Here is a 25215-nt window from a genome sequence, read left to right on the forward strand (position 1 = left end):
TCACCCTTTAGGCAGTAGGAAGCCAGAGAAGGTTTTATGCAAGAGAGTATAATAATGAGATTTATCACTCTGGGAGCAGAGTGGACAGTGGACTGTAAAAGAAAAGCCACTTAAAGAACAGTTAGGAGATGTTCCAGTACCTCAGGAGAGAAGTAATGAAGCAAAGGGTTTCCATTCAAAAGGCATTTTGAGATAGAACCTGCAGCACTTACTGACTAATTGCATGTGGGGGTGAATCTGAAAGATGATGCCATGGTCTAGCTTGGAAGACAGGCTGGATGGAGATGCTATTAATAGAAATATGGAATATAAGAAGAGAAGAGCTAATTTCAGGAAAAAAATATGATGAGCACAGTTTTAAACATGTTGAGAGTTCCAAGTGCCTGTTGGCATCTAGAGTCTTTCATGCAGTTAGAAATGCATACAATTCTTAGCTTGGTATCTTACTGATTGTGGATGTGGCTGGTGTGGTACAGTTGACTATGTTGACTTTCAGTTTATGTAACAAAGGACAGACTTTTGAAACTGGCAGTGTCTTACTGATTTCAGGATTTATGCTTCCTTGGGCTAAGATTGGCAATCAGTTGGCAGTACGTCAAAGGAGAGTCTCCATTAAAGTTACTTTTTGGTTATTTTCTTTGGTTAGATACATAAACCTATACCAACCCCACCCTAATTCAGAGGTGGTAGAAATTTTATTATAGGTAGCTATACTGTTATGTTTTTTTCTCATTTAGTTGTGAATTCAGAAGTGTGTCTTGTTAAGCTAGTGCCAAGTTTAATAGGAACACAAATTGAGGGGTGGATGGATGGATGAATTTATAATTTGATGGCAGGGATACGGGATACTTTCTGGAGTTAATCACTTAGGAATTGAAAATCTCTATTCTATACATAAATGCCTAAGTGACTTTTCAGTGAGTTATTGACTACAGCAAGAGAGGTAGAAGAGATCACCATAAGTATTATTATTATTATTTTTTTGCAGTACGCGGGCCTCTCACTGCTGTGGCCTCTCCCCTTGCGGAGCACAGGCTCCGGATGGGCAGGCTCAGCGGCCATGGCTCACGGGCCCAGCCGCTCCGCGGCATGTGGGATCTTCCCGGACTGGGGCACGAACCCGTGTCCCCTGCATCGGCAGGCGGACTCTCAACCACTGCGCCACCAGGGAAGCCCCACCATAAGTATTTTTAAAATAGCCTTCATCATATCATTTTCTTTTGGCAATACAAGACCATCCTGGGAATTTTAAAGCTGTGGCTATAAGAGACTGTGTGTCTTGATATATTAACGTGTGTGTGTGTGTGTTTGTGTGTGTGTGTGTGTGTGTGTGTGTGTGTGTGTGTAAGTTTTATTTGGGGCAAAATGAGGACTATAGCCCGGGAGACAGCATTCCACATAGTTCTGAGAAACTGCTCCAAAGAGGTCTGAGGGAAGGTCAATGTATATGTGGTTTTCGTGGAGGGGGAGTACATGCAATCAGGCTCTTACTTTTTGGAGAAGGTTTCTGCTGGTCCTGTGAAAATTACTGCTAGTCATGAGGAGCAGACACCACCATGAAGGATTTTAGTGCTTTTCTAGATACGAGGAGATGCAAGAACTGGGCTCATAAAATCTTCTCCTGAAAATATCTAACTATCTAAAGACCTGTTCTGCCAGTTTTTCCCAAAGCACAGAGGGCCTCATTATCGACCTCCACCTTGAACTCCTTTTAGGGGGTGTTGAAGGTCAGCAGCTGCAGCAGCTCATAATTTGATCCTTGTGGAGGTAGATGGCAAGTGCCAGTTTGTAGGTGACAGGGCCCCCTCACTGTCATAAATTCGACCATGGTTTGAGAGGTATTTCGTGACCATTTTATCCCACAGTGCTAGGAATGCTCATTCCCAGGTCTGACGAAGATTTTGTTGGTAGGCCACTCTATGTGCTATTATTGGACTAGACCTTATTAACGGTAGCCAAAAGTCTCTGGACCGTCTGTCTTACTAGTCTGTTGCAGTCCAGGAAAAAATCCCCTCTTGTTGCATCTTGCCATATCTGGAGTTACACTGTTACAATCATCGATCTCATATAGAGCTATATATTTTTGTCAGAGGCTCATTGACACATTTGGTAATGCAAGAAACAACAATCTGGTAAAACAGGCAAAGTGCGAATAACATAGCTAGCAGTATTACTGAAGTCATAAGTAAGAATTAATTTTATTCTTCCATTAGGTGCGGCCCAGTATACCCCCAGGTCATCTGACTTAGTCTGTTCTCTACTGGTCAGGGAAATTATATATTGGCACTGTCCATACGGCCCAATTTCCTAGCATTATTAAGCTGGTTATCCTTAGTATAATTTAATTGTTCCCAAGATACAGGGGCGCCTTAAAACTTAAATGACCGTAGCCTGGTGTTAACCACATAAATTACACCAGACTCTGGGGCTGCAGTGATGAATAAACCCAATTAAGTTCTTACCCTCAAGGAGTTTATCGACAAGTGGAGAAGATGCACATTAATCAAATCATCATACTAATAACTGTAAAAATGCAGGTGTGATAAATGTGGAATGCGAAAAGAAAACCTGAAAAAAGCATCTCAGAGGTAAAATTAACAGGATTCATTTGGTTATTGGGGTATCAGAATATACAAAAGACATGCTTCCTGCTCTTCTTTCCTGAAAGAATATTCAAACTAATTTGTGTGACAAGAAATAACTTATGAGAAATGCCATTAAGGAAGATGTATTAAGTGACAAATTGTGTGGAATAGATTTAAATGACCTTTTATCAAAAGATGAGATCAATAAGCTATGAATTGTAAATTCTCATTTTGCAATTAATTCCACTTACTTTGCTTTGTCACTGTTTTCATTGTCACTGAAATGATGGTACGTTGGTGATGAGATTCAGTTTACTCCATGTCTCTCCATTTTGATATTTTTTTTTTTCATTCAGATGTTGCCAGAGCAATTGAATTACTGGAAAAACTGCAGGAATCTGGAGAAGTACCAGTGCACAAGCTACAGTCCCTCAAAAAAGTGCTCCAGAGTGAGTTTTGTACTGCTATTCGAGAGGTATGAGACTAAGATTTTAATAACTATATTCTGCCATATGTCTTCTGAACAGAAAACATGTCTTTTCCACACAAACAGTTGAAGTAGTTAAGATTGTAACTGCATCTTAGCTTTCTAACTGCTTGGACAGATGATAAAAATAATTTAGTCTGCTAAATTCCAAAATTAGATTCAGTTAGGATTTATGCATTCATATAAAACCAAATGTTGATCTTACGGTACCAATGAAGTGACTGCCTCAGCAGGGGACTCTGGCGTGTAGTCTAAACTATTTAGTAGTCACGTGAAGTCATCTGGAAATTCAGGTGGAAATAGTCATAATTAATGGGGACTGAGCTTTTCTTAAAAGAACACTCAGCTAAATCTTCCTCAGGTAAATCTGAAAGAGTAACCTCCTACTGACTAAAGTTATAGTTATCCAGACATTACTGTCTAGTGCAATAAGGGGAAATTGAACAGGCTGATATGCCCTTCAACAAATCTTTATAATGCTTTCCTGGTTAACAGTTTCAAGAAGCCTGAGGTGAAACAAGTGTGTTTAAAATGACTATTTGAATTTTTTATTGACTGGTGGTGGAATTGACTAATCAATTAATGTATTTCACTGGTTACAAGATGTTCACTTAAGATATATACACTACATTGTTTTATTCAGTAAGCCCATCACCCCTTCCCTATCAGGTACTAAATAATAATTCATTAATTAGCACTTAAAGTTCATATATCCAACATATTTGTCCTGCTAGAAGTCCCCAGTAGTGAATTAAGTACTGTCATCCTCTCCAAAGCCAGCTGAACCCAGTGACTGCCAGGAGAGTTTGTTGTAGCAGAGGGCATGCACCTCTCAAGGAATGCTTGTATCAGCCTCCCTTCCTCTTTGCAACTCTACTTGTGGGTAACACATATTCTGTGCCTCAACAGTGCTAGTTTATGAGTTGTCACTAAGTGAAGAAACCTCAAGTGCCTAAGGCAGAGACACACAAGACCTCTCTCACTACATATGTAAACGATAGCCTACCCAATGAGGTTAATATTTGGATTTTGCTGGGATTTGACTTAGACTGTGCTTGTGCTAAATCTTTATTAAGTGAAGGTGTTAACTACTTAATTTTTGTTTATAATGAACGCAGCTTAAGGAAATAACCATAATTCTATCTCTAAGCTTTTTTTTAAAATCTATTTATTTATTTATTTTGGCTGTGTTGGGTCTTCGTTGTTGCACACAGGCTTTCTCTAGTTACAGTGAGCGGGGGCTACTCTTCGTTGCGATGCACGGGCTTCTCACGCGGTGGCTTCTCTTGTTGTGGAGCATGGACTCTAGGTGCACGGGCTTCAGTACTTGTGGCACACAGGCTCAGTAGTTGTGGCTTGAGAGCTCTAGAGTGCAGGCTCAGTAGTTGTGGTGCACGGGCTGAGTTGCTCCGCGGCACGTGGAATCTTCCCAGACCAGGGCTTGAACCCATGTGCCCTGCATTGGCAGGCAGATTCTTAACCACTGCGCCACCAGGGAATTCCCCCATCTCTAAGCTTTAATTGATGAATTTGACCGAAGACTGAAAGAAAATTCCTCAAAGTGTATGAATTCTCGGCTATCAGCTGCTCAGTGGGAAAGGTACAAGATATGTAGAAACTCCACAGGCCTCCTGTAGTCACTCTGTAGACTAAGGCTAAGTCCCCTATCTTTCACAGAGTGCTACTCCCCTGAGATTTGGTGGCTGACTTTTCATCTTAGATATCCTATCACCTTTCTCTTTCCACAGAACTAACTAAAGAATAGGAACCATCGAATCTCTCTCTCTGCTCACTGGGAATTCGGCTTGTGATCAGTGCAAAGTCTCTACTTTTATGGAACTTACATTCCAGTGAGAAAATGATGATAAATAAATATATAATACAATATCAGAAAGTGACAAGACTATGGAGAGAAATAAAGCAGGATTAAGGGAGTACGGGTAGGGCTCTATTAAATTAGCGTGGTCAGAAAATAACCTAATTGAAGGAACAAGTCGCACAGGTATCAGGTGGTATAGTGTTCCAGGCAGAGGAAATCACAAGTGAAAAAACACAGAGGCAAGAATTATCTCAGTCCATGGAAGGAACAGTGAAAGAAGGAAGGTAGGCTTCCTAGAGGCAGCTGGAGAGCAGATCACACAAGGCCTCGCAGGCCATGGTAAGAACACTGGACTCTATCCTAAGCATGATAGGAAGCCCTTGGAGAGTTTTACCTCACCTGATTAGCTTTTTAAAAATGTTCCTCTGACTACTTAGAGAATACAAGTGTCTGTGCAAGAGTAGAAATAAGAGAGACCAGTAATAACGTAAGGAGTAGGTCACGTAAGAGATGAGATGATGGCAGCCTGGACCAAAGTGACAGCAGTGCATGTAGTGGGGAGTTGTCAAGTTCAATATGTATGTTTTTGAGAATAAAGACAATAAGCATTGACATATTGGACATATGGATGAGAGAGAGGCGTCTCAATGGATTCTTAGGTTTGGACTTGAACAGTTGGATCAGTGGTGATATAATGAGGTGGGAATCTCTGGAGGTGGACCAGGTTTGGATAAGACTATACAAGAGCTCTGTTCTGGGCATAGTAAATTGATGGTCCTTTTCAGACATCCACGTAGAGATGTCTGGCAGGTATCTAAGTCTGAAGCTTAGGGGAGAAGCTGATGCTGGAGATGTAAATGTGATGTAGATATCTGTTCACATAAACACACAGGCCTTCTTCTTTAAAGACCTTGGTAAGGAAAAAGAGGATGGGAGTAAGAAAAAAATGAAAAGAAATATGGAGACATTGTATAGGCATTATAAATATATCTTACGAACTCTGTGGTAAAGTGTGCTATGTTTATCATTAGTGGTCCATGCAAATCTATAACTGATCTATAAGCAGTCCAAAAATTTCAGGGGAAAAAGAGATGATATAATTTATCTACCTTACATTTTATAAACTTGGACTAAGATTAATTTTATGTTCACAGCACCGTCCTTAGTAATAATTTTGTTCTTAAAGGCAATACATGTTAAAAAAATAAATTTAAAAAAAGGCAATACATGTTAAAAAAATAAATTAAAAAAAAGGCAATACATGTTATATAGAAATTGATTTGGTCCCTTCATCTTGGCTAACATTTCATACCAGTTGCATAGTATTGTTTATATTTGTTACGTCTGGGATTTTTATTATTCTTATGGGGTTGTTTTACACTAACTGTGGGAAGTAATGATAAAAGTGTAAACCCTATATGTATACAAAAATTCTGAATCATTGAATAATATTGCAAATCCATCTAGTGAAAATTTGTTCAATAAAAATATAAAATATGAATACAGTTTGCCAGACAGGTGAATCCACAAGCCAATAAAGTACAACTAGGAAGTACGATGATGTAAGAGATGAATACCTGAAAATAACATCTAATTTCACTCCTGGTCTCTTGGGTACTGCCTGTCATGCTGGCATGAAACCTTTGAACTTTTGGTTTCTTATTCAAATAATGCTCAGAATTTCTGTGGTTAAATTATTTGGCTTTTCAGAAATATTTGCCAGTAAATACTTTCCAGTGTGAAAGTTATAAATGTTGTCAGGACTGTTGGAGAAAAGAACAAGAACTAAAGAGGCACCCTTCTTAGTTGCACTTACCAGAGCAAAAACAGGTGCAGGTCACACCACTGCCAACAAGACTGTAAAGCCCAAATTTATGCTTTAAAAGAAAGCAGGACAAGCTATTGCCGGTTTTGTTTTTGCCATATACATGTGTGACAGTAGTTATTGTTTCATGTTGAGGCAATCCCATATTTTGCTTTACATTTGGGTGAAACCACCGAATCAGCTTCTGGCGTATGTGCAGCACTTATATGGGAAGAATAGTTTCATGCAATTTTATTTTGTTTTTTAATGTGGATGATTAAAAGAGATGAGGTGTTTTCTCTACTTAACTTTTTCTGTACTCTGTAACAAAGACTGAAAAAGTTTTGTTGAGATCAGTACTGAAATGAGACCATCTATGTATACAACTAAGAAAGTCATTGATCTATTAATAAATGAGTTGCACTTGAATGACAATCCACACCCAGCTTTATTCACAGAATACAGATGGTAGTTGGCAGTACTTACCTTGCTTGTGTTTTTTTGCTCAGTGATCTTAACAAGACCTGATTAATAATTCAATTGTACCTATTCGGTGCAAGTAATTTCGGAGTACATGGCAGAGAAATGGGGTGACAGGTGATGCTGCTTTTCCAAAGTGAGAGGTACCGGTTGACAAAAGTTCACACAAAGTTTTGAATGAGAGATGAACTTTAAAAATCTATGCTACTGATTCCCAGTAAAAATCATCTCTGCCACTTGAAGTGGCTTCTTCAAGTTTTAGTTCATCACTTTATTAATTAGCTTGAATGACCCAAACTTATAAATTAAAATATAAGGAAAAATAACGGTTGAAATAAAAGGATTATAAAATGTTGATTTTTGGATAAGAGAATTTCCTAAGAGAATTAAGTTGCCATTCAGATAGCTCAATTGCCAAAAGATGGACTTTTTCCCAACACTTTATATTCTTGTGCTTCAGAGTAGGAAATCAATAGTATATTGAATGGTCATATTTTAAAAGAAAATCCAATTTCTGCAACAGAATACCAAAAAATTCCTTCTGAAACTAAAATGTTAAAAAAAAACCCACGAACAAACAGAATTAGCCATCTATTTGCTATCATTATCTTCCAAGTTTTAAAGCCTTCAGGCTTCCTGCTTTCCAGAGTGATATGCTCACTGATCTGGTGTATGCTGTGCTGCTGAGAGCACACCGTGGTGTGGACTTACTCCTACACTTATGCCTGTCGCTTGCATATTTGAACCAAATATACAGAACTGAATGACATAGTTACCCCAAACTACCTTCCTTGGCCGATCACCAGATGGTGTGTGCTAGTATTTTCTAATACAATAGAACTATACAATAAGAAAATAAAACCAACTCTACCTAGAAGCTATCATTCTGTGATAGTGGATTATTGAAAAATATTCCAATTCTCCTCTCCTTCTTAGGACATATTACAGTTGGACTTCTCCATCCTCCCTTCAGCTACATGTGCTTATGACAACTGCTTTGACTAAGGAAATGTGAGTGGAAGGGTGCTTGCCACTTCCTCATGGAAACCTTTGAGTCAGTGCAGTATTTGCTATGTTCCCTTTCCTTTTCATACGACTAGTGATGTTTTATTTGATAAATGATCTATCAGCCTGGATTACAGAGTGGGAAAATGAGAAATGCAGGCTTTAGCTAACTCTTAATGAACATGTAGGATCAGCAAGCAGTAAACCTTTGTTACTTTAAGCCCCCAAGATGTTGGGGTTATGGTACCACAGCAAAACTCAAGCTATCCTGACTGATACTAAAATAGTCATCAAACTCAAATATGTTTTCTATTAAATCATGCGTCTCCATTTTCATAGCTAAAAAAAATAAAATAGTCATCAAGCCAAATTTACCTTGGAAAAAGGTTATAAGCAGTATCAACCCTTTTACTGCTATAAAACAAAATTAATTTTTTAAAACTATGTTGTGTTTTTAGTAAGCTGTGATAAATCTTTTTAAAACTATGTGAAATTATTATCTGATATAGTGTACCAATGCCCATTAGATGGCTCATAAATTTTTAAATGTTGAGACACTTTAAATGTTGAGACACTTTGGTCATAGATTGCATTTGCTTCTAGCTTATCTCCCATTTGCTCCTACTCTTTTTTTTCTTCCTTAGGATGGAGCTCATTAACCCTCCATCACTACCTCCCACCCCATCTAAGTCTCACACCATTTCTTTTTTTTTTTTTTTTTTGCGGTATGCGGGCCTCTCACTGTTGTGGCCTCTCCCGTTGCGGAGCACAGGCTCCAGACGCGCAGGCTCAGCGGTCATGGCTCACGGGCCCAGCCGCTCCGCGGCATGTGGGATCTTCCCGGACCGGGGCACGAACCCGTGTCCCCTGCATCGGCAGGTGGACTCTCAACCACTGCGCCACCAGGGAAGCCCTCACACGATTTCTTTATGAAGGTTTTTCTTTGCTTTATAGACTTGAAGGTATAATCAACATAGAAGAAATAGTTGGAATGTATCAGTCTGCTATTTATTTATTTTTTTTTTGCGATACGCAGACCTCTCACCGTTGTGGCCTCTCCTGCTGCAGAGCACAGGCTCCGGACGCGCAGGCCCAGCGGCCATGGCTCACGGGCCCAGCCGCTCCACGGCATGTGGGATCCTCCTGGACCGGGGCACGAACCCGTGTCCCCTGCATCGGCAGGTGGACTCTCAACCACTGCACCACCGGGGAAGCCCCTCAGTCTGCCATTTAAGTGCTCTTAGTTTCCAATGAGTTTTTTTTTTTGGAGGGATGTATAGATTGAGAATTATCACCACCATGCCTTCCACCAGTAACATGTGGAAAATGTCACTGCTAGACATTTTGTCAGATCAGAGTGAGCAGCAAAGTCTTTAGAGCCGTGCTGTAGTCAAGTTTACCAATGTTCGAATCCCAACTTAGCTACTTATTTTTGACCTCTCTAAAATTTCGTCAGTTTTTAATAGTGGGAGTAATACCATCAGCCTTGAGGTGATTCTGATAATTAGAGATCATACATGTAAAACCTCCTAGTACAGTCTGGTAGCCAATAATTACACAATCAGTGGATGCCATTATTATTAAAGAGTAGAGTCCCAAATTATTACTGGGTACAGTGTTTTGGTAAGTCAGGAAATAGTTAACAGATGGGAATAAGAATGGTAGTTTCTATAGACTAGATCTAAGAAAACCCATAAGACTAATAGACATATTCATTGCCCCACTGTCATGCATTAAAATAAATTGAGCCATTGCATCCTAATTCCACAGTCTCATGGGCCATAACTTTATGACTCAAGTGCTCATTCTTGATGCTGTTTTGTACAGCATCTTAATCTACTTTGTGCATGAAAACGCAGATGGCAAATGCAATGAGCTTTATGAGAAAGCTAATGATTGGTTGTATAATAGCATATAGATTTCTAATTACTTTAAGAAAACATATCCTTGGGTCAGTAGTGACAAGATGAGATGAAACAAGGATACACAGATGGAGAAAGAAGAGTTGGAGGAAGGGAGAGTGAGAGGAAAAAAGGAAGAGAAAGGAAGAGGAAAGAAGGGAGGAGGGAAGAAAGAAGGAAGGCTGGTTGATGCTAATCATGGCATAATGTACTATAATATAATGGAGAGGGCTACCCTGGTGGAACAGTGGTTGAGAGTCTGCCTGCTGATGCAGGGGACACGGGTTCGTGCCCTGGTCCTGGAAGATCCCACATGCCGCGGAGCGGCTGGGCCCGTGAGCCATGGCCGCTGAGCCTGTGCATCTGGAGCCTGTGCTCCACAACGGGAGAGGCCACAACAGTGAGAGGCCCGCGTAATGCAAAAAAAAGAAAAAAATATATATATATATAATGGAAAGATAGGAAGAACATTACATGGAATTAGAAAGAGCATTGACAATGGATTCAGATAACCTGGATTCAAAGTTTTGCTTGGCCATTTAATTATGTGATCTTGTGCAAGTTACTTAATCTCTATGATCTTGGTTTTGTTTAATTTTTTTTTTTTTACATAAAATAACTTCCTGGGACTGGTGGGAATACTAGATCAAATGAGATAAAAAGTATAAAATACCTTGACTAATATAGTGCCTAGCTAAAAGAGTAACTAGTTAAGAAATGGTACCTATTTTGGTGAAATAATTAGTGGTTTTAGTGACAACACAAAATTTTACTATGTTTTAATGGAAATATTAGTTACAACTATAGAGAATAATAGTTCTTTAGTTACTAATCAAACAAATGTAGAATTTTTTTTTACACGATTGCTTTTTTTTTTTAATTTATTTTTGGCTGCGTTTGGTCTTAGTTGCTGTGCGTGGACTTTTCTCTAGTTGTGGCGAGCGGGGGCTACTCTTCGTTGCAGTGCATAGGCTTCTCACTGCGGTGGCTTCTCTAGTTGTGGAGCATGGGCTCTAGGTGCGCGGGCTTCAGTAGTTGTGGCTCGCGGGCTCTAGAGCACAGGCTCAGTAGTTGTGGTGCACAGGCTTAGTTGCTCCGGGGCATGTGGGATCTTCCAGGACCAGGGATCGAACCCACGTCCCCTGCATTGGCAGGCAGATTCCTAACCACTGTGCCACCTGGGAAGTCCCTAGAATTTTTTTTTTTTAATAGGGAGATCCACATTTTAAGAAAAATGTTGACAGTCTGGAGTGGTTTTAGAATAAACCAATATCGTAAGGATCTGGAACCCTTGTCATATGTTGAGAAGTTAATAACAACGGAGGTCATTTGGTCATATTTCGGATTACTTTAGAACAATAGTTTTTAACTTAAGGTCATGTATAGGCTTCATGTTGTAAGTGTGGAAAAAGCAAATATATATAAGATTTATTTTTATTTCCTTCTCTTTATGTGCAAAAAATTTTATGGCAAACTATGTTTTTTAGTGTTTTACTTTAAATATGGATAGAGTGGCATGGATTCATTCTGTAAAATTATCATCCTTGTCATATAGTGGCATTTAGAATAGCATTACATTCGTCAGAATTAACAAAAATGTATCTGAAATTATGTTTATGCATATGTTTCTGTTCATACTGAACTTAAGTTGGCAGATGACAAAGAAAAGAAAGCTTGGTGGCTCTTACACTTCCTTTGATTTTATTTGCATTGCTAAATGTGATGGGGCACAAAAGCCAGACTGTTTCTTGTGTGATAAGTTTCCTGCCAACAAGAGCCTGAAGTCAAGAAAGCTTATTTCTGAGCATCCTGAAAATACATCACAGAATATAGAATTTTTGTTTTCTACAGAAAAAGCTCAATTTTTAAAAAGTGAAAATTTACTAAAACTTATATTTGCCACAGTGTGTCTTGACACCTTTCCAAGCAAAAGAAACCATTAAATAATTGGAGAAAGCTTGATCAAATCATGCGCTCTAGAAATGTTTGAACTGGTGGGTTGCTGAGAAAAACAACACAAAATTAAAAGAGTGCCTCTGTTCACTTGCTATAACCTACTTCTGAACTTTGATATTTTGCTAATATTTTGCAGCCAGTTATGGTGAAAATAATAGCTATGCCATTTCCACTTGGCATGCAATTGGGTGAAAACTATGATTGTTTCAGTAAGTTCTGATTTTTATCTATCTTGTGAATGATGATATCCTGTTGTGTGTGTGTGTGTGTGTGTGTGTGTGAGAGAGAGAGAGAGAGAGAGAGAGAGAGAGAGAGAGAGAGAGATACCCCCGTGGATATTTTAAAGGCCAAGTTGTTCTAACAGTGAAAAGTTTCTTTGTTAAACAAAACTCCTAATGGAAGAAAAATCTTGATACTTTGTGTACATGAGGAGTACATATGGAGTTTCTGGGTCTAGCATCCTGCTTGATTAGTGTGGTGAAGAAGACAGACTTTCTACTTTTCATAGAGACTTATTACTTTCAACATCAGGGTGCATTAATGTCAAGGACTCTGACAATAATCCTAAAAGATGCCTTGCCTCCTCTGTGGAAAGTGGTCCAATAATTTCACAGCTATAGCCTGCAACCTATATTTTCAAGTTTTTATTTAGGAATGGAGCAAAATGTGTTCTTTTTACTGACAAAAGTTTCTTGGCTTTCCAGAAGATGTGTTAATGCTCTTGGTTGAACTTGGGTCAGAGATTTCAATATGTTTATTTTTTAAGTAAAGGATTGCTATATCTTAGAAAAAATTGACAAGAGAGGTTCATTCGAGGCTAGATTTTATTGTAGAGATGTTAGGCCATAAGAAGGAGGCCAGTCCCTAGATTCCAGATTTGCTGATCGTGTACAGTTGCTGTTGGAAACAGCTGCCATTTTGGAGGGAGAGATTTTAGAGCTGAAAATTTGTGACATTTACAGTGCTGAAAGAAGGATATCTGTGAGGGAAAGGGAGTTGAAACGGAGAAAGCCTTGTCAGTTTATGCATGGGGAAGATCTACAACAACTGGAAAGCCTGCAAAACTCTTTTAAAGGTTACTTCTGCTTAGATGATTCAAATGTAAAAAGGATTCAAACGTCATTCCTTGCTGACAGAGGCTGCATAGTTGACACCAGCCTTTCAAAAATAACATCATTTGACTTGAGGATAAAGGATTTGGTAGAACCTGAATTCAACTTGAAGTGTATTAGAGAAAGCCCAGGTGTCAATAGAAGGCTACTCTGCTCTGATAGTGTTTAACTGACTTTGCTATTGAAAGTGATGTGAGCTGCAGCTTTGAGCACTTGCTGCTATGAAACCAGACTTTGATTGGATACTAAAAATGACATAAATATTTCCATGTAAAAGATAACTCCAAATATTAACTTTTTCTAAACCAAATAAAACAGCCTTCTTATTGAAACATACTTTAAGCAGGCACAAAGTTTTCTTTTTTATATGATTTGTTTAATTTGGAATTATATTTTCTAGGGAACAGCCATTAATTTTTACGGAAAAAGAGTCACATTATCCTTTGTGAAATGACTCAATGTCAAAGGCCAAAAAAAAAAAAAGACATGAACATTTACACATGTATTTTCTTGGGATAATACCATAACTTCATTAGATTCTCAAAAGGGTCTATGATATCTCCTCCCACCCCCATCCCTCAAAAACTGAAGAAAACTCTCTAATAAAGGATGATGGTATCAGTTGAGTAACTACATGACTAGTTCATCTCTAACTCTAAGGTCCTTCCAATTCTATGAATCTATACATAGTTACACAGCAAGTAATTTTCTTTTTAAATATTTATTTATTTTATTTATTTATGGCTGCGTTGGGTCTTCGTTGCTACGCACGGGCTTTCTCTAGCTGCGGAGGGTGGGGGCTACTCCTTGTTGTTGTGTGGTGGCTTCTCTTGTTGCAGAGCATGGGCTCTAGGTGCGCAGGCTGCAGTAGTTGTGGCACGCAGGCTTCAGTAGTTGTGGCGCACAGGCTTAGTTACTCCGCAGCATGTGTGATCTTCCCAGACCAGGGATCAAACCTGTGTCCCCTGCATTGGCAGGCGGATTCTTAACCACTGCACCACCAGGGAAGTCCTTAATGTTTTTCTTTATGTAGATTACATGGAATTATGTAAAGCTGAGTATATATGCATGGTAGGAATATATGACTGTGAGACTGTATGAATGGGGTGGGAAAGACAGATACTATGAAGATTTCTAAATGGATAAAAATAATAAAAGAATAAGTGTACTCATTTTATTGAGCTTTTCGGAGAAACTAATCTATAATTTTATCACAGGAAATTGCAAAAACAAAATGACTACATCACTCACTGGAAACAGATTTTGTAAACTATAGTTAGAGTTCTATTCCTGCAGCTTTTTCAGAGAGAAGACACATTTTTAACAATGTAAGGCGTGTTTATAACATCAACATATCACTTTCTGGTAGCAAGAACAGGGTCTGTGTGGCAGGAACCATCTTAGAGTACAATTGCACTAATGGGTCATTGATCTTAAAGGTATCTAAACAGACCCTTACAAATAGTCTGTAATGACTCTGAAGGCTGTTTAGCATCACTGTTGGGTAAATACTCAGCTCTAGCCTTTCTATTTGCTACTACAAATGATAAAATAAACAGTACATATTTCCAGAAGCTTGTAATTACATGTACTTACACAGTAGTTCAAAATAATAGAGCCCTCAGAGAAGCTGTGTTTTATATCAGTCAGATAAAGTGAACATTCTGTCTTCTGTTGAGGTCATAGGACTGCAAATCAGAACTTCTATTTTTGGCACCACGGATGATAACTTTTTTCTCTCAGTGAACAAGTCATTTAACCTTTTCTTGCTTCAGTATTGCCAACACATGTAGACAAGTCCATTTGTACAAGCCATCTAAAATGAATGTTAAGTTACAAACTGGCGTTTTTAACCAGCTTGCTGTTATCCCTGAGTGTGATTTGTACATAGAAAAGGGAATGAAATTAGTATCACTTGTAATTCAAATATATGCAAGGCACTTAACTTCCTCCCTCCCTTCTTTGTTTCCCTTCTTCATTCTTTTCTTCCTTTTCTTCTTTCATAGAAGACTTAGGGTTAAAAACTGACCACCACATCTTGTATGCATCATTTCCTTGATTTTTATATAGTCTCAGTGTCTGTGTTTAATCCTCAAACACATTTATTTTAATTTTATGTGTTTAAAATGTTATAAGGTATCATGCTAACAAAATCTTTGGCGATATTTTTTTTTCACTTAATATCAGTGCTAAGATTCAAACTTTGTGTGTGTGTCGCTGTGATTCACTTGTTTTGACTGTTGTGTGATATTCCATTGTGTAAATGTTTATTAATTCACTCTCCCATTGGAGAGCATTGAGTTGTTTCCAAGCTTTTCACTATGATCATTGGTGTGGCTATTAACATACATGCATTTATTTATTTATTAGATGACTAAGACTTCTCTTGGATATATATGTAGATGTGGAATTTCTGGTTCATAAGGTGTAAAAATGTTCAACTTTAAGAGGTAATGCCAGTTTTTAAACTTGGTTGCTCTAATTTATACCCCAGAAAGCAATATAGAAGGTGCATACTCACATTAGCTCCAACTCTTGGCATATGAGACATTTAAACTTTTACCAGTTGAATAACTAAAATGGATCTCATTGCAGTCATCATTTGCATTTAATTGATCACTAAATTGTTGAATATCCCTTCTTGTGATTATTGGAAATATGTTTCTTTTTCTGTGAAACATCTGTTCATGTATTTTTCTACTAGTTTGTGCTTTTGTATATGTATGTATACATATATATTTAATATATTCTTGTTATCAATTCTTTACTGGTGGTGTATATAGTGAATATATTCAGCTACTTTGTAACGTGTCTTTAAGATGTCTTAAAATTGTTAAATTTTAAATATTCACATTAATCATTTTTTAAATAATCAATGCCATTTTGGTATCTCACCTCAGAAATATTTCCCTACTCCAGTGTCTAAAAGATATTCACCTATAATTTCTACTAAAAGTAAAAATTTTATTTTTAAAATTTATGTCCTTAAACTATCTAGAGTTGATTTTTGTATAGTGTGAGGTAGGGATCCATTTTTTTCTTTTTTTATCTATAAGGGTAAATATTTCCAGCTTTATTTATTAAATAATCCATAACTTCCTCCTTGATCCATTACATTAATATACCAAAAGCTATACACAGGGATCTGTTTCTGGGTTTTCTGATTAATTGGTCAATTTATCTATCCCTTCATTATTTCCCTACTTATCTCATTTGGGAGATCCAAGGCAATGAATATGGGGGTGGGTGGGAGCAGCAGGGAGCGAGGCATAGTTTTAATTCTTGCAGGTTGTGATCCTAGCTTTTGTTTCATTAGGAGGTTTGTCAGTGCTTGCTAATGTGTAAAAGTAAATTAATAAGAGCAAGCCATTCATGGATCAGTGGACAATGATGAGTATGTGCCATAAATTAAAGCTTATGGTAACTCCAATTCTGTTCTTTGCACCCGAGGCCCAAGGAGGGAAGGAAAAAAAAAAAGAACATAGCCTAATGTTCTCAGAGCATAGTTTCACATTCACAATTTGTGGGTCTCTTTCTGTTTCTTTCATCGAAGTTAATAAAGGGTTTAAAGTAAAGTCATCTATCTTACTAGAATGAAGGCAGAGAATGTTTCAGTCATCACAGTAAAATTAGCACCTAGTATAGTGTCTATAATAATGAGCATTTAATAAATACTTGTTGGATGCATGAAGAAATTCATTAAGATGGCTCATTTTCATTAGTAGACAAGCAGATATTTGATTTTTATAAGTCTTGAATTTCAGATAGGACTCTGAGTTCATACAAATCCCAGACAAAACATGATGACACCTCTCGTTCAAAAGAAGATCTTACTCACATTAAAATGGCTTTCAACTTTGAAAGGCTACCTGTAATTAGAAGCGAAATTTTATTTACATTTAAAAGTTGTTTCCAACCTTGAAAACTGACTTGTAATTAGAATCAAATTTCAAGGCTCTTTATGTATTTGCATAAATATATATGTTGGTATAAATGTGCAAATACGTAACGTGGGTTCTCATGTAGTAACTGTATTTGACATAAAATTAAATAATATGTATAGGGTGTAAAAGGAATCTTAGGAAGCACTTAGTCCTGTGCTTCTTAACTTTGGGGAGTTATAAACTTCTGTGTGATTCTGGTGATTGTGAATTTGGTAAAATTATGGACCGTTTTTCCAAGAATACGTACATGTGCAAATATTTTTTAAAAATGCAGGAGCTGGAAAATCCTCTGAAACTGATCCATTTGGCATCTTGATTTATTATAACCTCTTAATTTTACAGATGAGAAAATAAGATCCAGAAAGTTTACATGGTCTTTCAAGCTGGTTAGTGCCTGAATTAGTACAGAATCACTCTCTTGAATCCAAGTCTAGTTCTGGTTTCACTTGTTAAGGACAGTGGCAAAAATAGAACACTATGCAGTGTAGAAACAATGAAACATTTGTTTCACTACTTATTGGTAATGAGCTAAAATGATTGGAAAATTGTATCATGATTCCATTTCCGTAATTCCTATTCATATCAGTGTTCCATGTATACCAACAGGGTTATTTAAAAGTTTTGCTTCTGGTTCTTTCTTTGCCTCATTTAACACAAGATAATGTATTGTTTTTGTAATATATTGTATCATATATTTGTTAAACAAATTTCCAGAAGGCAATGTAAAAATCTAGTTACTAATCTTTGTATACTTGGCATTATATCACCAAAACAGTTACGACATTTCTAGAAAATTTCAGTCCCGTCTGGAATAACTTAGGGCTTTTTTTTTTGGAAGTATAGTTAGTTGATTTACAATATTATATTAGTTTCAGATGCACAACATAGTGATTTGATATTTTTATAGATTATACTCCAAACAAAGTTATAAGATGTTGGCTAGATTCCCAGTGCTGTACTTTACAGCCTTGTAACTTACTTATTTTATGCCTAGCAGTTTGTACCTCTTAATCTCCTTTACCTATGTTGCACGTCACCCAATCCCTCTACCCTTTGATAACCACTAACTTGTTTTCTAGGTCTGTGAGTCTGTTTCTGTTTTAATTTAGTATTTTTAAGACTAAGCTTTAGCAAATGTGTTTCAGGATCTATCACAAATATGCTTATCTATTCAAATGTGCCCATAGTCCTTTTCCTAATAAGTTAGCTCGACAGCCAGGGAAACCGTTTCAACCAGTAGCCACAACTTTAGGGAGAAGGCCTGCTCTCCTAGATAAAGAGAAAAGAAAACTGTTACAGGTAATCTTGTCTTCCAAAACTACCTTGTATTCTCATGTCTATTTGTTGGCCATATTATAAGAGACCCCAAATATTTATTAAGCCTGATACTTGGAAACTTTTTTTTTTAAAGAAGATGTTGGGGGTAGGAGTTTATTAATTAATTAATTTATTTTTGCTGTGTTGGGTCTTCGTTTCTGTGCGAGGGCTTTCTCTAGTTGTGGCAAGCGGGGGCCACTCTTCATCGCGGTGCGCGGGCCGCTCACTATCGCGGCCTCTCTTGTTGCGGAGCACAGGCTCCAGACGCGCAGGCTCAGTAGTTGTGGCTCACGGGCCTAGTTGCTCCGCCGCATGTGGGATCCTCCCACATCAGGGCTCGAACCCGTGTCCCGTGCATTAGCAGGCAGATTCTCAACCACTGCGCCACCTGGGAAGCCCCTTGGAAACTTTTTTTTTTTTTTTTTTGCAGTACGCACAGGCTCAGCGGCCATGGCTCACGGGCCCAGCCGCTCCGCGTCACGTGAGATCCTCCCGGACTGGGGCACGAACCCGTGTCCCCTGCCTCGGCAGGCAGACTCTCAACCACTGCGCCACCAGGGAATCCCCACTTGGAAACTTTTGAACTGCATTTTCTCCATGCTGCTGTTTCCAATAGGTCAGCAGAAATACATCCCAGACTTGGCCTACTGGCTAAAGTGCAGCCAAAAATTTCTTTGCTCTCCATTCACACACTGCTAGCAGCTGGAGGTGCAGTCATAGCGTCCAGTCCTACCAGTTAATAGGCAAGAGACAGCAGTCATTTTTATTTTTAATTTTATTATTTATTTATTTTTATTCACGTATAGTTGATTTACAGTGTTGTGTTAGTTTCAGGTGTTTAGCAAAACGATTCACATATATATCTATTTTTACACATAAAATAGTTATACACATTTATATACCTATTTTTTCACATTCTTTTCCTTTACAGTTTATTACAAAATATTGAGTATAGTTCCTCATGCTATACAGTATGTCTTTGTTGATTACCTGTTTTACATATAGTAGTGTGTATATGTTAATCCCAAACTCCTAATTTATCCCTCCTCCCGCCCCTTTCCCCTTTGGTAGCCATAGTTTGTTTTCTATGTCTCTGGGTCTATTTTTGACAGCAGTCATTTTTAAAGGCATCTTTGCAAATTTCTCAGGGGCTGTGCAAAGACATATGCAAGTATAAAAATCAAATAAAGAACTAACCAAGCAACAACAAAAACAACACAATAAACTATTTACCTCAGAGTCACTGAGGGAGGGATTAGGGCCCAGCAGACACACATATTCTTCCTCTCCTCAGTCTTGCTTCTGGAAAGATGGGGTCAGTTGCCAAGGACAACAGCAACAGGGAAATCATGGAGGTCTGGATAGCCCACAGAAGTGTCACCTTGATGATAATGGACAGATGTGTACCTTCTGCATTAAATTAGTAATGTTTCTCTTTCTTTAAGGTCAAGAAAGGAAAGGGAAATTAATCTCTCTGCAACACCCAATAGAATACATTATTTTTCTTTCACTGATTTCCTTGATATCATTTTCTTCACACACCTTGATCACCATTTTTAGGTCCTGTCTACTTGGAAATATCAACAGGCATGCACTCATACAAAGATGACAGTGCTGTAACACATCTTCTAAAAAATACTCAGGGCTAACTATTCTGAGAACTATAAACCCATATGTAGTCAATGTGGGAAAGGTTGCTGGCTGTGTAGAGAAATTAAATAATACTACTTCCTGAAATTTCTGATTGAAAGAATATTCTGTTAAATTTACTCTGTGACCACCTGCTTAACTGCCAGATATTTTTGACTGTTTATTTCAGAAAGTGAATTATAACTGAATTCTAATAAAATTCATTTGAAAATCATTGTTTCCTCACAGATGGGACAGCAATTACTTTTGTGTCTAGGATAGAGATTAACCAACTACCACTGCACATTGAGAGAATTGGGATTGCCAGACATTAGCTAAGTAAATTAGACTTTTCTAAACAAGCTATAAAATGTGTCCTTCCTCCAGATATGACAGAGTTATGTCATTTATATTTCAATAAAAAATATATCCAAATAATTAGATTAGAAGAAATTAAAGGACTTAGAAAATTATGAAGGCCCCATAATAGTTCAACAGAACTTCACAACAATAAATACTTTAAATATTTGAAGATAGTCCCATAGGAGGATGATAATTTATTAATTACTCTGGTGAAGAGTTTATAATTATGAGTGTGATTCAAATCACACTGTTGATGTTTCATGCAAAATACCTTGTCAAGCATAGGCAATTATTCAAACAGTAGTTAAGGGGAAGAAATTCATTGAGAATGTTCATTTGCTTTGTGTCACATGATTACAGCTGAGGGAGGAATTATCAAGATCTCCATGACATAAGGACTAAAAGTAATAGAATTGCTGAATCATACCTGATGTTCAAACTTTCATCTTAGAAAGAATAAACTTGGGTAATAAAAGAATCCATTTAAAATATGATTTAGTCATCATGGTATAAAAATAAAAACAAATGAAATTGAAATTGACTGTTATTGTAATTACAGCTTTATAATATTTGCATTGCCAAATGCAAAGACAGACTGAAATGTCCAAATATTTGAACATATGACTACACATATGAATTTCCCCAATCTGAATTTCTGTATAATTAAAATTGGACTCTGTTAAGCTATAGCTTAAAAAAAAAAAATCCCAGAACATTTATTCTATCTTTAGTTAGCTAGTTATAATGATCTAATAGTGAGAAAAATAAATATTGACTAATGTGATTATATTTCGTAGAATATTTGCATTCTGTAGAAGACAAAATGTTTTCTTCTCATTGAATTTCCAGTGATATAAAGATTTACGTTTGTTCATTTATTATAAGATTCCAGAAAGTTGTTTTTTTTTTTTTTAAGTTTATTTATTTATTTTTGGCTGCGTTGGGTCCTTGTTGCTGTGTGCGCTTTCTCTAGTTGCAGCGAGCGGGGGCCACTCCTCGTTTTGGTGCGCGGGCTTCTCATCATGGCGGCCTCTCCTGTCGCGGAGCACGGGCTCCAGGTACGTGGGCTCAGTAGTTGTGGCTCGCGAGCTCCAGAGCACAGGCTCAGTAGTTGTGGTGCACAGGCTCCGTTGCTCTGCGGCATGTGGGATCCTCCCGGACCAGGGCTCGAACCCCTGCCCCCTGCCTTGGCAGGCGGATTCTTAACCACTGTGCCACCATGGAAGTCCCAGAAAGTTTTTGACCATCAAATACTTATATTTAACTTTGAGAGATGTTTTACAGAGGATGTCTAATTAAATATGAGCTTACAGCAAAAGATTCATAAGTTAATCATCTGTCTGGCTATTTTATTTATTTAATGCCAAATGTTCAGATGTTTACAAATATTGATTTCCTTTGAAGAAAGCAATATTTAAAATTGTTAGGAAAACATATGCTTATTGAACTATATTTCAGTGTGTGTTTGGTATCAATGTGCATATTAGCAACTAAAAGTAAAAAGAGAGTTTTCCTCAATTCAATGGCTAATTTGAATACATAAAACTATTTAATTGGATTTAGAAGCAGTTGCATTGTAATTAAGCTTGTTGACTCACTTTACTAATAGAGAAATAACCTTTTAGAGATAGCGTTTCAGACAATGCAATTCAATATACATAATTTTATATTAATGTAGCAAGTTATTTAGGAAATAAATAAATAAAGAATATGTTGTGTTAACTCTGAGGGACATTTCCTGTTTCCCACTCTTCTCCATCACCTCTCCTTTCACTTGGCCTCTAAAAACCAAGTATCCACTGATATATTCTCTTTACCTTCTCTCCTCCCATTGCCTTTGCCTTTTAGTGTCCGGAAGAGAGAAAGAAGCTGAATGAGATGGATGCATTCCCCCTCCCATGCTCCACCCTGCACATTCTGTTTTCAGCCTAAGATTTTTTAATTCTGTGTGTGATATTGGTTGTTTTTCTTTCTTTCTTTCTTTTTTTTTTAATGCAGCATTTACTAGGTTTATGACGTTGGGGCTTAGATCATTTTTACATGAATGCATTTTTCCATTTATAGCAGAATTTTCCATTGACCTTTCCTAAGGTATACAAATAATTCCTTAGAATCCTTGTTGGCTGCTAAAAATGACACAAACGTATCACATTTACAGTTTTCACGTATAACAGTGAATTAGGCTCAAAATGAGTGAATCTGAATGTACCTATGATAGTACAGCAAAAATATTTTACTTTATTGCATGAAATGCTAATTTTCAGTTTCCAGCTAGTACCTGAGGAGCTCTTGGTGAAGTTCCTGACTCATCCATACATAGTCTGGCCATAGTCTTGGCTCATTTGAAACTTGGAGAGTTCCTGCTCACTGTGTCTAGTAACAAAAGACTCTGTCTTCCTTTGTGGCTTCCCAGTAAGCCATAGATGATGGTGCCAAACACCGTGGGTGTTTGTGATGATAGTTATAATTTAGTGCACCTTTGGAACATTTCTTCAGTCCTCTATGCTTGCTGTGCTCCCCACTTCTGCTTATTTTGTAGCAGCTGCTTGTCCTTCACCCTTTGCCCAGGACTTGCCCGGTTTCTGTATGTAGCATCAGTTATTATGGGGACAAGCAGGATTCAACTTTTTTATTGAAAAGGAGAGTATACTTACATTAGTAAGTCTTCTGAACTTCTCAAGGGTACCATGTAAGATTGTGCACTGAACCTTTTAGGAACACCATTTATTTTTGTGGTTGTCCTGAATTTGAATATTTATTACTACAGTTTCCTGGCAGATGGCTGTGTCTTGAGGAAGGGCCAGCTTTTTCTAATAGGCGCAGAAGGACCATTTGTGCAAAGTATAGGACTGGATTTCTCATAACATATTCTTTGTCATTTTGTGCATTTGTCACAGAGGAGAAATACTATGTACATTGACATTCTACGACAAACCCCAAATCTATTGGGATTTAGCAGAAGTTCTTGGAGCCTTGCAACCAGCAAGTTTCCTCTCCCTGATTTAAACATCCTCACATCTTTTAACTTTCCTCATGCAGCATGGTTTCCCTTCCTTTCAATCATCTGGTTACCTTCCTCTCCATGAAGAACTCCAAAGTTTATGAGAAATGCTTACTGGAAGTGTTTGATTCTGTAATTTTATATTTTGTATGATTGGTTTATATGCAACACAGTTACCTAATTCATGTCCACTTAATCTCAGTACACCACGGGCCAGATTCAAGAGTATTCAAATGTGACCTTCTCTTAGGCTGAAAAGAAGAAAATATATATATATATAAAAATTACGTAAGGGATAATTATGCTCTTAGTAGCTACATAGTCATTTAAATTTGTAACAACACATATACTGTTATATGGCCATCTATCAATACTTCTTAGAATCTTCCAAAAAATGTTATTCAGTGAAATGATTCCCAACAGTTTTAAAGTTAAGGATATGGCTATTCTAAGGACACCTGAAACGTGAATTTAAAAAAATCAGAAGGTGCCAACAGACATGGTTTTCAGCCTAAACTTCTGGGACTCTTTACCAAGCTTATTGCATGGTGCTCTGGTGGAGTGCGGTGCCCTCTGACTGAAGATGACTCCACACACAGCCAACTAAACAATCTGACCATGCAGTTTGAATTGAGTAGAAGGGACAGACATATCAGGTGTCCACAGAACTCCCCCAACTGAGGAATCCTCTAATTCAGATTGAACGCTCTCTTTATTTATGTGTGACCAGAAAGCACATGCATCTTACATAACAAAGTGAGTTCACATGACACCTTCACTTGGGCTTTGTAGACTTCTGCTCATTTGTCTCATGAACTAAAGGACTTTTTTGTTGTTGTTGTAAAAGATTAAAATACCTTGGCTTAAATTGCTGAATGCCAGCGTCCTTTCTCCACCTAAGCCAAAACTTAGGCTACCTTAGCTTCACCTTGTACTTCACCTTGCAGCTTCTTGCTGGCTGTTGTGTCATTGTTTAGATTGGGTATCACACCCTTATCAGTCTTCCTAAATTGTCAAGTGCAGAGCAGTTGAGATGCGGTGGGTTGGTTTTTGACACTGGAGACTGTTGTCTGCTCTAGGATTTCCTCAAGGGTGAGCCTATCCTGCTACTTGATAGTGATTATGGGTGATAAAAGCCCTTTGTGAAACCAGCCCAGAGGCAGGTACTGCCCTCTAGTGATCTTATCCAATAAGTTGTATATGCTCACTTAGTTAATTAAAGCTGAGTGATGGGTCACCTGAGCAATGTGGCAGGTAGCATTTCTGATGTATCTTGTTAGAGGACAGTTAAATGAGATACTATCCACTTCTTGGTTTCTGAATTAATTAGTTCCTGGGAACTTTGACACAAATAATACCAAAAGACAAATAATACACAACTGTGAAGAAAGACATAACTCTTTTCAGTGTCTTGCTTCTCTTATCATCAGGGCTGGTGTCTCTTTATCCTTGAGTAGACAAACACTGACATGTTTGAAGAACTTTGTGAATGATTACCTTGCTCCTAGGCAGATGGCCTCCCATAATTACTATTACACTCTCCTGGGAGGCAACTTCAGCATTATCGGAGGGAAGAAAAGCTACCAAGATGCAGTCAAGTTGCTAACCATCCATTATTTCACTACAGGAGGCTTAAAATAGCTGTTTCCAGCTTTCCCTTGCTCTCCTATCAGTGTAGTAACGCTTCAGAGATAAGTATTTTCATGTGGACTGTAAGTCTGAAGTATACATCTGGTTTGAGCCATTTTGAATTACATCTTTTGTTTTTTCCATCTGAGTGCTCCCTAACTGAAACAATAGAATTTAAATTAA

General features: G+C 37.7%; 1 protein-coding gene across 4 annotated transcripts in view; it reads left to right on the plus strand.

Moving 5' to 3' along the window:
* The window catches only part of LIN7A (lin-7 homolog A, crumbs cell polarity complex component), a 134534-nt gene that overhangs the window by 38162 nt on the left and 71157 nt on the right, over window positions 1-25215 (plus strand). For 2 of the 4 annotated variants that reach the window (XM_060165117.1, XM_060165118.1), the window contains exon 2: window positions 2942-3060. In XM_060165117.1, the coding sequence (XP_060021100.1) occupies window positions 2942-3060 (119 nt within the window). Of the gene's footprint in view, window positions 1-2941; window positions 3061-8149; window positions 8187-25215 lie in introns of those variants that run through there. The other 2 variants (XM_060165119.1, XM_060165120.1) reach the window with 2 other exon arrangements.

Source organism: Lagenorhynchus albirostris, chromosome 11 (assembly GCF_949774975.1).
Source record: "Lagenorhynchus albirostris chromosome 11, mLagAlb1.1, whole genome shotgun sequence".
NCBI lineage: Eukaryota > Metazoa > Chordata > Mammalia > Artiodactyla > Delphinidae > Lagenorhynchus > Lagenorhynchus albirostris.